The following is a 13,229-nucleotide window of genomic DNA, read 5'->3' as shown; positions in this document are numbered from 1 at the left end:
GCTGGCGCTGTCTCACTCTGATCTCCCGTGGCAGCCAGGCAGAGCAGGGCATATCGGAGGCTCTTGCTGGGCTTTGGGTGAGCAGGCAGCATGGGCCTGGCTGTGCAGGGTGGGCTTCAGGGGGCCCTGGTGGCCTCTGCAGCAAGTGTGTTCACTTGTGTCTTTCTGGGGGAGAGGGGTTCTCAGCCATTCTGTTCTCAGGTTTGTGATGAATAAAGATTAACAACCACTACCTGGAACGTGCCCTCCCCATGACCCCAGGTGCTGTTTGCATATTAATGGCAATCAGCCCTTTGAACCAGCAGCTTCTGGTTAGAAATTGGGAAGGAGGGAGAGTTGACTTTTGTGTGCTCTTTCTTCTCTTTCTTTTTTTAAAATTTATTTGTTTTGGCTGTGCTGGGTCTTCATTGCTGCATAGGCTTTTCTCTAGCTGGGGTGAGCGGGAGCTACTCTCTAGTCGAAGTGTCCTGGCTTCTCACTGCTGTGGCTTCTCTTGAGGAGCGGGGCTCTAGGAACGAGAGCTCAGTAGTTCTGGCGCACTGGCTTCTGGCTCACGGGCTTAGTTGCTCCAAGGCACATGGGATCTTCCCAAACCAGGGATTGAACCCTGCCTTGGCAGGTGGATTCTTTACCACTGAGCCCCCAGGGAGGTCCCTTCCTTCCTTTCTTGAGGGCACTGCTTCTGAACCAGGGGACACTGGGTGATGTTGGAGGCCCTCCATGGCTGTCACACCTGGGGTGCTCCCAGCATCCAGAGGGTGGAGGGCAGGGCTGCTGCTCCTGTGGTGTCCTTGATAGCCCCCTGCCCAACCCCCAGAGAGCAATCAGAGATCAGCAGAGCCTGCCTCAGGGTGTTCTGGATCCCGAGGGCTGAGGATCCTTGTTGGGTGTCGGTGGGGTGTCCTGGGGCAGTTGCTCATGGAAAGGTAACTCCCAACACAAAGACTTTCGTCCCCTAGTGACGTGCTCCGAAGCCAAACCCCTTCACATACCTGGTGAGTCACCCGGTGCCAATGGATCATAGAGCCCTGCTGGCTCCTAGCCTCCCCATCAGTGAGTGCCTAGTGTGGGTGGAAATAACAGAAAGGTGTTTGCTCTGCGGGCCATCCCGGGCATTCCTAGCACCCCCCACCTTGTCAAGACAACCAGAAATGTCCCTACAGCATCGCCTCCAGGGCAGGTCACTCTCCCTGAGAGCCAGGGGTACTGACAATGCTTGTTTACTGAAACAAAAGTTCCAAAGCACATAAAGTATTGAAACCTCCCCCGACACCTGATGTGTGGCCATGGCTCAGCGGGGTTGGGCCACATGCTTCCGGGGACGCCCCCCCATGTGGCAGCAGGCGTCCTCATTGGATAGGGCTTCAGTGACCTTGTCCCCAGGAGCTGGCAGGCCTCCGCCAGGGCGGGTGTGGTCCATCATCCCCCCCACTCCCCCCAGTGAGCTCCCTTGCCTGGTGACCTTGGCCTGCGTCCCTGCAGATGGAGGACGGCCACACGCTGTTTGACTATGACGTCCGCCTGAACGACACCATCCAGCTCCTGGTCCGGCAGAGCCTTGTGCTGCCCGTCCCTGTTCCCGGCAGCAGCAGTGGAATCAAGGAGAGGGACTCTGAGCTCTCGGACACAGACTCTGGCTGCGGCCTGGCCCAGAGCGAGTCGGACAAGTCCTCCAACAGCGGTGAGGCCGCCAACGAGCCAGAAGGGAAGGCAGACGAGGATGAGTGTGATGAGACGGAGCTGGGCCTCTACAAGGTGGGGCTCCTGCATCGCTATCCCCACGCAGCCCTCGATCCCCGTGGCTGGGCAGCCCCCCATCCTGCCCTATGTCATCACAGTCCCGTGGTGGAGACATCAGTGCTCAGGGGTTCCTTCTCTGCCCCTAAAGCAGAACCCTGGAACTGGACCTGTGGGTGTCTTCCCTGTGGTCCTTGCAGGGGCCGTCTAAATTCTGATCTGCTGCCCTCCTCCCCTTAAGACCATGACCCTTCACAGATTTCCCTGGGGCCGAACGAGAGCTTCCTTCCCCGGCAGGTCGGCGAGTATGTGGATGCGAGGGACACGAATATGGGCGCGTGGTTCGAGGCCAAGGTCATCAGGGTAACGAGGAAGGCTCGGGCTCACGACCAGCCCAGCAGCTCCAGCTCAAAGCCAGAGGACGACATCATCTATCATGTGAAATACGATGAGTGAGTATTCTCGGGGTGGGCCCGGGACAGCAGCGGCTCCGAGGACTTGGTGTTTGGAGCTGCCTGGGTGGTGATGTCCCCTCCCTCTGTCGTAGGAATTCAGAGTGTTTATGGAGCACTTAGCATGTGGCAAGCCCTGTGATGGGCCCGGGGAATTCCCGTCTGTGAACAGTGAGGGGCTCTGAGTTGGCTTGGGTGGCCATAACCACATGCCGCAGGCTGGGCGACTTCAGCATCAGGCGTGTATCTTCTCACGGTCCCAGAGGCTGGAAGTCTGAGCTCAGTGTGCTGGCAGGGTCAGCTCCTGGTGAGGGCTCTCCTCCTGGCTTGGACACAACCATCTTCTCACTGCGTCCTCACATGGCCTTTCCTCTGAGTTTGGAGAGAGCGAGCTCTGGTGTCTTCTCTGATGAGGACCCCAGTCCTATTAGATTAGAGCCCTGTCCTTATGAGCTCATTTAACTGATTACAGCCTGGGCTTTCCTGGTGGCTCAGACAGTAAAGAATCTGCCTGCAATGCGGGAGACCTGGGTTTGATCCCTGGGTTGGGAAGATCCCTCTGGAGAAGCGAATGGCCACCCACTCCAGTATTCTTGCCTGGAGAATCCTGTGGACAGAGGAGCCTGGCAGGCTGCAGTCCCTGGGGTCACAAAGAGTTGGACACGGGTTAGTGACTAAACAATAACAACCTTTAAGGACCCTGTCTCCAGATACAGTCACAGTGGATGTTAGGGCTTCAGAATGTGTGTGGGGGATACAGTTCATAACCAAGGGCAAGCCTGCCCGCCTATAGGGAGCTTATGTTGTATGAGGGCGCTAGGGCTTCATCTGTTTCCCTGCAGAGTTTCTTACTGCCCACACCAGTTTCTGGCACATCCTAAGCTTAGCTCTAAAAATTACTGGAGTAGTTGGATGAGTGAATGGTAGTAGGTGCCAGATTCCCATCCTCTTGGTCAGGGTTCACAAGCTTCCCACCCTCGGGCCAGATCTGGCCCGCATCCTGTTTTTGACGATAAAGCTTTATTTGAAACACACCAGCACCCATTTGTTTACATCTTGTCCATCTGTGCCTGCTCTTGTGGTAGTAGCCGAGTTGAGTGTTCGCAGCAGACACCTTGCAGCTCACAAAGCTGAGTATTGACTATCTGGTCCTTGGCAACCCTTGTTGTGCATGCTAAGTCGCTTCAGTCATGTCCAGCGCTTTGCAGCCCTGTGGACTGCAGCTCTCCAGGCTCCTCTGTCCATGGGATTTCCCCAGACGAAAGTACTAGTGTGGGTTGCCATTTCCTTCTCCAGGGGACTTTCCCCACCCAGGGGTTGAACCCGTGTCTCTTATGTCTCTTGCATTGGCAGGCAGCTTCTTTACCACTAGCACCTCTTGGACAACCCTTGTTCTTGGCACTTTATTAGCAAAAATAATGAACACCAGGCTAACCAGCTCATCACAGTGGAGTTGGGATCATCCCTGCTCTAGGCTGAGGCTAAACTTTGTTGCTAATAGGATATGCTTTTATTTATTTATTTATTTAAATTTAATTTATTTTTAAATAGCTTTTACTAGAGTATAGTCGCTTTACAATGTTAGGTTTTTAAAATTTTCTTACATATTTATCTTTTGTTAATTTTTATTGGTGTTTGGTTGCTTTACTATTGTGTTACTTAGAATATGTTGCTGCTGCTGCTGCTAAGTTGCATAAGTCGTATCCGACTCTGCGCGACCCCATAGACGGCAGCCCACCAGGCTTCCCCATCCCTGGGATTCTCCAGGCAAGAACACTGGAGTGGGTTGCCATTTCCTTCTCCAATGCGTGAAAATGAAAAGTGAAAGTGAAGTCGCTCAGTCGTGGCCAACTCTTAGTGACCCCATGGACTGCAGCCTACCAGGCTCCTCCGTCCATGGGATTTTCCAGGCAAGAGTACTGGAGTGGGTCACCAGTGCCTTCTCTTTAGCCAGTTGTCTTACGCCTTTTTTGAGGCCACTTGGAATTCCTGCATATTCAGAATAATGACTTCCTGTCTTTTTTTAATATAATGTCTTCCCTCTACAAAAGTCACCATCAACACACATATATGGAAAAAAGCCTTCCCTCCCTGCATTTCCTTCTGTCGTAGTTTTCTATGGCTGCTCTACAAAGTATTGCTGCTGTTGCTGGAATAGTCTATCCTCTCATGGTCCTGGAGGCCCTAAGTCCAAAACCAAGGTGATGAGAAGGCTGAGACCCTCGTAGAACCTGGAGGGGAGAATCCTTTCTGCCTCTTTCAGCAGGACTGGCTATCCTGGCTCGTGGCTATGATCCTCCCTCCTGCCTCTGCCTCCTTTTCCTGCATTGCTCTCCTCTGTCTGCCTCTCATCCATCAGTCACTAGGTTTAGGACCTTTCTTCTCTATCAGGATCTGATCTTAACCTGATCTCTTATCTGCAACAATCCTATTTCCAGATTGAGCAGTGCCCCTAAATGAGCAGGGTGCGTGGCATGCTAAGCCACTTCAGTCGTGTCCGACTCTACGACCCCATGGACTGTAGCCCACCAGGCTCCTCTGTCCATGGGATTCTCCAGGCAAGAATACAGGAGTGGGTTGCCAGTTCCTTCTCCAGGGGATCTTCCTGACCCAGGCATCGAACCCTCATCTCTTCCATCTCCTGCATTGGCCGGCGGGGTCTTTACTGCTAGTGTCACCACCTTGGAAGCCCCTATTTCCAGATTAGGTGCCAAAAAATACCGCTTGTCAGGGTGCCAGGGGTCAACCCCTGGCTCTAATGCCTGATGAGCTGAGGTGGAGCTGCTTTAATAAGAGTAGAAATAAAGTGCACAGTAAATGTAATGTGCACTTGAATCATCCCCAAACCATCCCTGCCTACCTGGTCCGTGAAAAAAACTGTCTTCCATGAACGCAGTCCCTGGTGCTGCAAAGGCTGGGGGCTGCTGTAATTGAAACGTGTCACAGTGCCTGTGTGTTATTAACACCAACAGATGAGCTCTTGGGGAGGGGCCTTTCTGGGCTGCTGTGATGAGTGTAACTCAGACCCACACACCAGGCTGCCCTCTCTGCCCGGCTTCTGTCTCCCGGTGATGGGGTGAGGCCTGCTGGCACCTGAGGTCTGAGCTCAGGGCTCTCCCTTTCAGCTACCCAGAGAACGGAGTGGTCCAGATGACCTCACAGAACGTCCGGGCTCGAGCCCGACACACCATCAAGTGGGAGGACCTGCAGGTGGGCCAGGTGGTCATGGTCAACTACAACCCAGACCTCCCCAAGGACCGTGGCTTCTGGTACGATGCCGAGATCCTGCGGAAACGTGAGACCAGGACGGCACGGGAGCTGCATGCCAACGTCAGGATCGGGTGAGTCTTCCCGGCCTTTGCCTTCTCCCCAGGCCCTCTACACCCCACCTGTGGAACTATTTCCGGGGCCCTGGCAGAGATTTCCAGCTTCCTTGTTCTCGTATGCTTGTTATTTTGAATTTGGCAAACAGGTGAAAAAATGTGGCCAGGTCCGGAAAGTACTCAAGGCCACACTTAATATTCTTCCTTCTGTTTCCTGGTCACCTGGTTCTCCTGTCCAGAGACATGGCTGGTCCCAGCACCTTCCTGGGTCAACGTGTGTGTGCACAGACAGGCAAGAACACACCCAGAACCACACACTCCTACCCGGGGTGCCCTTCACATCAGGGGTCAACAGGCTGCTGGCCACAGGCCAGAGCTGGCCCCCAGGTCTGAATGGCAAATAAAGTTTTATTGGCACCGAGCCACGCCCATCTGTTCACTGCTTCACTGTGGCTGCTCCATGTTAGGAGGGCGCCCAGAAGAGAGCTGGGTGGCTGCCTACAAAGCTGAAAATATTTACTGCCAGGCCCTTTGCTGAACATATTTGCTGAACCCTTTCTACCAGGCTTCTCTGTGTGTGTGTAGAAAGCTTAACATCTTTACCATTTTAAGATGTCTTTCTTTTTTTTTAAATATATTTACTTATTTGGCCTCACTGGGTCTTTGTTGCTGTGTGTGGACTTTCTCTGGTTGCGGTGAGGGGTGGGGGGGAGTTGCATTGCGTGGCCTTCTCACTGCAGTGGCTTCTCTTGTCGCGGAGCACAGGCTCTCGAGTGTGCGCGCTTCCAGTAGTTGTGCACAGACTTAGTTGGCCCGCAGCATGTGGGATCTTTCCGGACCAGGGATCAAACCCGTGTCCCCTACATTGACGGGTGTCTTCTTCACCACTGGGCCACCAGGGAAGCTCTTACCACCTTAACCATTTTCAAGTGCACCGCTCAGTGGCATTAAGCACATTCACATTGTTGGGGCAACCATCCCCACCCCCACCATCATCCATCTCCAGAACTTTCTCATCTTCCCAGACTGAAACTCTGTCCCCTTGAAACACTGACCTCCCCAGCCCCTTCCCTACCACTGGCCCCCACCACCTACCTTCAGGATCTGTGAATCTGACTCCTAGAGACCTCACCTAAGTGGAATCTTACACTATGTGTCTTTCTGTGTCTGGCTTTTTTCGCAAGGTCCATACATGTTGCATGATGAACTTTTTTGGTGGCTGAATGATACTCCACTGTATATGTTGTATACAAGACATGGGTATCTGGGCAAGTGTCTTGAGCATAGGCACAGTGAGTGCAGAGGCCCTGGGGCAGGACCATTTTTGATGTCTTTGTGGTCTCTTGAGGAGGCCAGTGGGCTAAAGGGGAGAGGGGGAGGAGGAAGTGTTCAGGATACGGCTGGGAGGGGTGCAGAGCTGGAGTGTATTCTCTGTTGCTGGCAGCCCTTGGGAGCCTGAGAGCGCAGAGTAAGTGTTCAGTGTCAGTCGCTCAGTTGTGTCCGACTCTGCGATCCCATGATCCATAACCCGTCAGGCTCTTCTGTCCATGAAATTCTGCAGGCAGAAATCCTGGAGTGGCTTGCCATTCCCTTGTCCAGGGGACCTTCCCGACTCAGCAATTGAATCCAGGTCTCCTTCATTGAAGGCAAACTCTACTATCTGAGCCACCACAGAAGAGCATAGATGCCACTTATAATTAGAATCATCGCTCAGGCAGCTGAGCTGGGAGTTGACTGCAGGGGGCAGCGTGGCAGCAGGGAGACCAGGGAGGAGGCTGATGGGGCAAGGTCCAGGCATCAGCCCTGGCGCAGTGATGTGATTGTTAAAAAAAATAATAACTTGCTTTTTGTTTCCTTGCTTAGAATGTTGTTTTCTTGTTTTCTATGTCTTTGATTTCTGCTCTCATCTTTAAAAAAAAAAAAGTATATATTTAGTTAGTTAGTTACGGCTGAGATAGGTGACATATTAGTTCCCTGACCAGGAACTATGCCCTCTGCAGTGGAAGCTTGAAGTCTTAACCCCTCCCAGGGAATTCCCTGCTGTCATCTTTATCATTTTCTCCATTTTTGGAGTTGATTTTGCTCTTCTTTTTCTAGTCTTTTTGAGGTAGCAACTTAGATTATTATAAGTCTAATGTAAGCATTTTAGTACTGTAAATTTCCCTCTCAGCACTGCCTTACCTGGTTTCCACATACTTTGCTCTGTTGTTTTTCTCTTTATTCAGTTATCTCTGTTTTTACAATTTCCTTTAACACTTCCTCTTTGGCTCCTGACTTATTGAGAAATATGGAGTTTAACTCTCAAGTGTTTAGAGATTTTTGCATTGTCTTTCTGTTGCTGATTTCCAGTTTGACTTTGATATGGTCCAGGAACATACACTATATGATTCCAGTCCTTGTTGAGGTTTGTTTTATGGTTCAGAGTGGGGTCTGTCTTGGTGAATATTGCACAGTTTAAAAAAAAAAAAAGTACATTCTGTTGTTGGGGCAAATGTTCTGTTTACATCAGTTAGACTGTGTTGGCTGATTGTTCACATCTTCTAATTCTGCTGATGTTCAGTCTGGTACTTCTGTCGTGTGCTGAGGGGGTGTCCCGGTGTTCAGCTGTAACTGGATCTGTCTCTTTCTCCTGTCAGCTTCAGAATCATGAGGCTCTGTTGTTTGATGTGGACATACTCACGTGTGTTAGGTCTTTCTGTTCCTTATGTAATATCTCTCTTTGTGTCTCCAGTAATTTCCTTTGCTCTGAAGTCTATTTTATCTGAGATATGTATATGTGAATTGATACACTTTTTAAAATAAAAGTAAATGAGGAGTTCCCTGGCAGTCCAGTGGTTAAGACTTTTGTTTCTACTACAGGAGGCCTGGGTTTGATCCCTGGTCAGGGAACTAAGATCCTACAAACCACACAGAATGGCCATAAGTGAATGAATGAATATGCATGGTGTATCTCTACCACTGTGGTTGAATTTGGAGTTTCTCATAAACCGTATATAGTTGGGTCATTTTTTTTTTTTAAATCCACTTCATCAAGTTTGCATACTCCTTGGCATGTGTTATGTTTTCTGGCCATTATTGAAATATTTTTTTGGCTGCAACACGCAGCATGTGGGATCTTAGTTCCCCAACCAGGGATTGAACTCATGCCTTCTGCAGTGGAAGTTTGGACTCTTAACCACTGCATCCCCAGGGAAGTCCACCACTTGGCATACATTATCGAACCTTGAACAACTAGGGGGTTAGAGGCACTAACCTCTGTGCAGTTGAGAATCCAAGCATAACTTACAGTCCATCCTCCCATCTCTGGTTCCATTGTATTTGTGGTTGCTCATTTGAGGATTCAACCAACTGGGGATTGTGTGGTACTATAGCATTTACTATTGGAAAAAATCCACCAATAATTGGATTCATGAAGTTCAAATTCATGTTGGTCAGGGATCAACAGTATCTTGACCATTACACATCTAAGGTGATTATTGGTATGCTAGGGCTTGTGTGCTGCTCAGGCGTGTCCGACTCCATGGACTGTAGTCCACCAGGCTCCTCTGTCCATGGGATTCCTAGGCAAGAACACTGGACTGGTTTGCCATTTCTTTCTCCAGGGGATCTTCCCAACCCAGGGATTTCAGCGTGTCCTGCACTGCAGGCGGATTCTTTACCACTGAGTCATCAGAGCTTGAGCCTGCCATTTTGTTACTTGTTTTCTGTTTGTTTCCCCATTTTCTTTTTCCTGTTTCTCTTACTCCTTCCTATGGGTTATGTAAGCATTTTTTAGGAGTCTATCTTGATTTGTTGGTGGTCTTTTGGAATGTATTATTTTGCATAGTTTTCTTAGTGGTTTCTCTGGATTCTGTCATATAAGCCTGTGACATACCAGTGTCTCTGTTACCACTTTGAGGGAAGTGTGGAAATCTTTCATGCATTTACGTCTTGAGTGTCAGACGGTGTCTTGATTTCTATCGTCATGTATGACTTAGAACATGCATAAGGAACATAATCTACTGTACATACCCATGTTTCTGCACTTTCTGTTGTCTGTCTTCCTTTTTCCTCCCAGATGCCTTTCTTTTTAATTTTCTATCTACTTGAAGAACTTTCCTCCATTATTCTATAAAGGAGTATCAGCTAGCAACATTCTTTTAATTTTCCTTCATCTGAGAATGTAACCACCTCCCGTTAAATTGAAGTAATTCCCAGGCATCGAATCATTGTATCTGTTAATACTTTTGAGTATATTTCTTTAAAATGACTCTTTTACAGAAACAGTTTTCATGCTATTATGATAACAGAAAATTTAATTTCTTAACATCTATCCAGTCATTGTTCTGTCTGCCAATTGACTCATTTAGAAAAAAATAATTTGTTTGTTGAAGATCTAAGTAATGTCCACAGATTTCAGTTAAGTTGGTAGATCTGTTTCTTTTAAAAATATTTGTATTTACTTATTTCTTTGGCTGTGCCAGGCCATAGTTGTGGCATGTGAACTCTTCGTTGCAGCACTTAGGATCTTTAGTTGTGGCATGTGGGATCTAGTTCCCTGACCAGGGATGGAACCTGGCCCCCCTGCATTGGGAGCTTGGAGTCTTAGCCCCTGGACCACCAGGGAAAATCCACAGTAGATCTTTTTTTTAAGTCTCCTTTATCTTAGGTTTCCTGTCCTTTTGTTTTTCCCTCCTTTTCCTTGTTTGTTGGGGAGGCTGGGTTTGTCACATAAAATCCATACAGTCTGGATTCCCCACCAGCATCCTCCTGGTGTCATTTCCTCTGTTCCTCTGTCCCCATGTTCCCTGTGAACTGGTGGGTAGATCTGGACATGTGCCATCTAGTCTTGCAGTCACGAGTTGCATGCTGCCAAGCGCTTGAAATGTGGCCAGGACTCATTGAGATATGCTGTGATATACCCTGGATTTCAAAAACTTAAAAGTGCTGGAAAAGAGTGTAAACTGGCGATTGTTAATCATTCCTGAACATTCGTTACACATTGAAATGATATTTTGTATACATTGGGTTACATTTGTTGTTGTTCAGTTGCCAAGTCATGTCTGCCACTGCAGCATACCAGGCTCCTCTGTCCTTCACTATCTCTTTGAGTTTGCTCAAACTCATGTCCATTGAGTCAGTGATGCTGTCTAACCATCTCATCTTCTGCTGCCCTCTTCTCCTTTTGCCTTCAGTCTTTCCCAGCATCAGGGTCTTTTCCAGTGAGTCAGGTCTTTGCAACAGGTATTCAAAGTATTGGAGCTTCAGCTTCAGCATCAGTCCTTCCAATGAATATTCAGGACTGATTTCCTTTAGGATTGACTGGCTTGATCTCCTTGCAGTCCAAGGGACTCTTAAGAGTCTTCTCCAGCACAATTCAAAAACATCAATTCTTTAGTGCTTAGCCTTCTTTGTGGTCCAGCTCTCACATCTGTACATGACTACTGGAAAAACCATCTCTTCGACTATATGGACCTCTGTCGGCAAAGTGATGTCTCTGCTTTTAAATACGATCTCTTTCTTGGTTTGTCATAGCTTTCCTTCCAAGGAGCACGTTCAAATTGATGCCATCTACTTTTTACTATTTAAAAGTGGTTCTCGGAAAGTGAAATTATACATGATTCACATTTGCTTTCCTTAGTAGGTTGTCGATGTAGTGGTGGGGTGATCCGATGGAGGCAGTCAGATGGTCTGATGGAAGCAGTGAGATGATCCTGGGGTCGTTTTAACCTAGAGGAATTTTTGTAATTTTTAAAAATTTTTCATATTTTGATCAGAACTTGCTTTATAGTTTTTGCCTATTGAGCCTTGTTTAATGGGCCTTGCCAATTAGTGGGTGTCACCTCCCAAAGGTTAAAAATTATTCTCTCAAATGTATCACATAATGAAATTCTGGCTTATTTGTTGTTTTCACCTTGTTCCTGATTTGGTAGGACTTGAATTTGCGAGGATAGTAGCTAGGCAAGTTCACAGGGCCCTGTGAAAGCCTCTTCTCCGATTTGATTAGAATCAGAGCTGTTCACGGGCTGTGAGAACATGTCCAAGTGGCCGGGTCTTTTAGGGTCTTCGTTGGGGCCGCCCGCTGGTCGTCCTAACAGGCCCGTTCTCTTGTAGGGGTGATTCTCTCAATGACTGTAGGATTGTCTTCGTGGACGAAGTTTTCAAGATCGAGCGTCCGGGCGAGGGGAACCCCATGGTGGAAAACCCGATGAGAAGTGAGTTCTGATCCAGCCCCTCTGTGCTGGGTTGAGGGTGGGTGCAGGGGTGGGGGTCGTGCCTGAGCTGACATCCCACCCCACCCCACATCCAGGGAAGAGCAGGCCCTCCTGCAGACACTGTAAAACCCCTCCATGCTGTGTGTGTGATGGGGTGCAGGGTGGGAGGGTGGGGCCCTGCCAGAGCTGATCCCATCCCCCTGCTTCCTGGGATCCAGGGAAGAGCGGGCCCTCCTGCAAACACTGTAAGGATGATGAGCGGAAGCTATGCCGCATGTGTGCCTGCCACATGTGTGGGGGCAAGCAGGACCCCGACAAGCAGCTGATGTGTGACGAGTGTGACATGGCCTTCCACATCTACTGCCTGAGCCCACCACTCAGCAGCGTGCCCCCTGAGGAGGAGTGGTGAGTGCCCCCGGGTGGCCGAGGTGATGGAGATGTGGGATCCTTCCCGTGTGGCCTGGCCCTGGCTCTCTGGCCAGGGGGAGGGAGGTGCTGTGGGCCAGAAGCAGGAGCGGGCGTCTCAGGCCTGGAGTGGGAGAGTCGTGATGCTCAGCTCTGGTTTGAGAACCTGGAAGTACTAACAAGAGGTGGCTGTTGTTTGCCCCACCCCTGCCCTCCTGGTGGAGACAGGGAACTGAGTCCTTGGCAGTGAGTAGGTGCTGTTGAACTGCCCTTTGTGTTGGCCGCGTGGGGACTGGGCTTGGCTTCACTGTGGGGGCACTGCTGTTCCCAGTGGGAGGGGTCAGCGTCTGCTGTCCACCAAGGGTGCCACTCGCCCCATGTGGCAACCGAGCTCTTCCGATGTGGCCCGTGGGACCGAGAGAGTGGATTGCATGTCGAGTTCGTGAATTTTAAAGTTAAAGCCGTTCCCTGCCTCCGCACTTCTGTGCAGTCTTGGCTGTGCAGGAAGGCAGGGGGCTGGCCATGCGACCTCGGGCAGGGGGTGACGTCCCTGTGGTCACAGGTACTGCCCCGACTGCCGGATCGACTCCAGCGAGGTGGTGCAGGCGGGCGAGAAGCTGAAGGAGAGTAAGAAGAAGGCGAAGATGGCGTCGGCCACATCGTCCTCGCAGCGGGACTGGGGCAAGGTGCGGGGGCCCTGGGCTCCTGGAGGGCCCTGCTGCCCTCTGCCCTCCCGCGGTCACTCATGCCGCTCTCCCCTCTGTTTTGGAATGGACAGGGCATGGCGTGCGTGGGCCGCACCAAGGAATGCACCATCGTGCCATCCAACCACTTCGGCCCCATCCCGGGCATCCCCGTGGGCACCATGTGGAGGTTCCGAGTCCAGGTACGTGCGGATGTCGGGCGCTGCGGCTCAGTCAGCGGGCACTGGCCTTCCAGCAGCCCCTCTGCCGGGGAGGGCTGCCCCAGGGGCAGGAGGCTAGGCTGGGGTTCTCACCAGGTCCTTCCCTGGTATGGCTCAGACTCTGGCCTTCAGGGACTGAGGGTTCTCTTGACAGGAATGATGTGTTTGGGTCGAAGGGTCAGACTCTGGCTCTGAAGGCGGGAGTGAGGGCGGT

The 13,229-nt window shown here is 50.5% G+C and overlaps 1 protein-coding gene across 1 annotated transcript in view; it reads left to right on the top strand.

Moving 5' to 3' along the window:
- Positions 1-13,229, top strand: part of UHRF1 (ubiquitin like with PHD and ring finger domains 1) — a 32,442-nt gene that overhangs the window by 7,224 nt on the left and 11,989 nt on the right. Inside the window, exons 2-8 of the mRNA XM_043911885.1 lie at positions 1,483-1,755; positions 2,035-2,189; positions 5,315-5,530; positions 11,606-11,706; positions 11,925-12,111; positions 12,674-12,797; positions 12,890-12,997. Coding sequence (XP_043767820.1) covers positions 1,483-1,755; positions 2,035-2,189; positions 5,315-5,530; positions 11,606-11,706; positions 11,925-12,111; positions 12,674-12,797; positions 12,890-12,997 — 1,164 coding nt within the window. The remainder of the gene's footprint in view (positions 1-1,482; positions 1,756-2,034; positions 2,190-5,314; positions 5,531-11,605; positions 11,707-11,924; positions 12,112-12,673; positions 12,798-12,889; positions 12,998-13,229) is intronic.

Source organism: Cervus elaphus, chromosome 9 (genome assembly GCF_910594005.1).
Source record: "Cervus elaphus chromosome 9, mCerEla1.1, whole genome shotgun sequence".
In the NCBI taxonomy this organism is placed as follows: Eukaryota; Metazoa; Chordata; class Mammalia; order Artiodactyla; family Cervidae; genus Cervus; species Cervus elaphus.
This window is presented reverse-complemented; position numbering and strand designations above follow the sequence as displayed.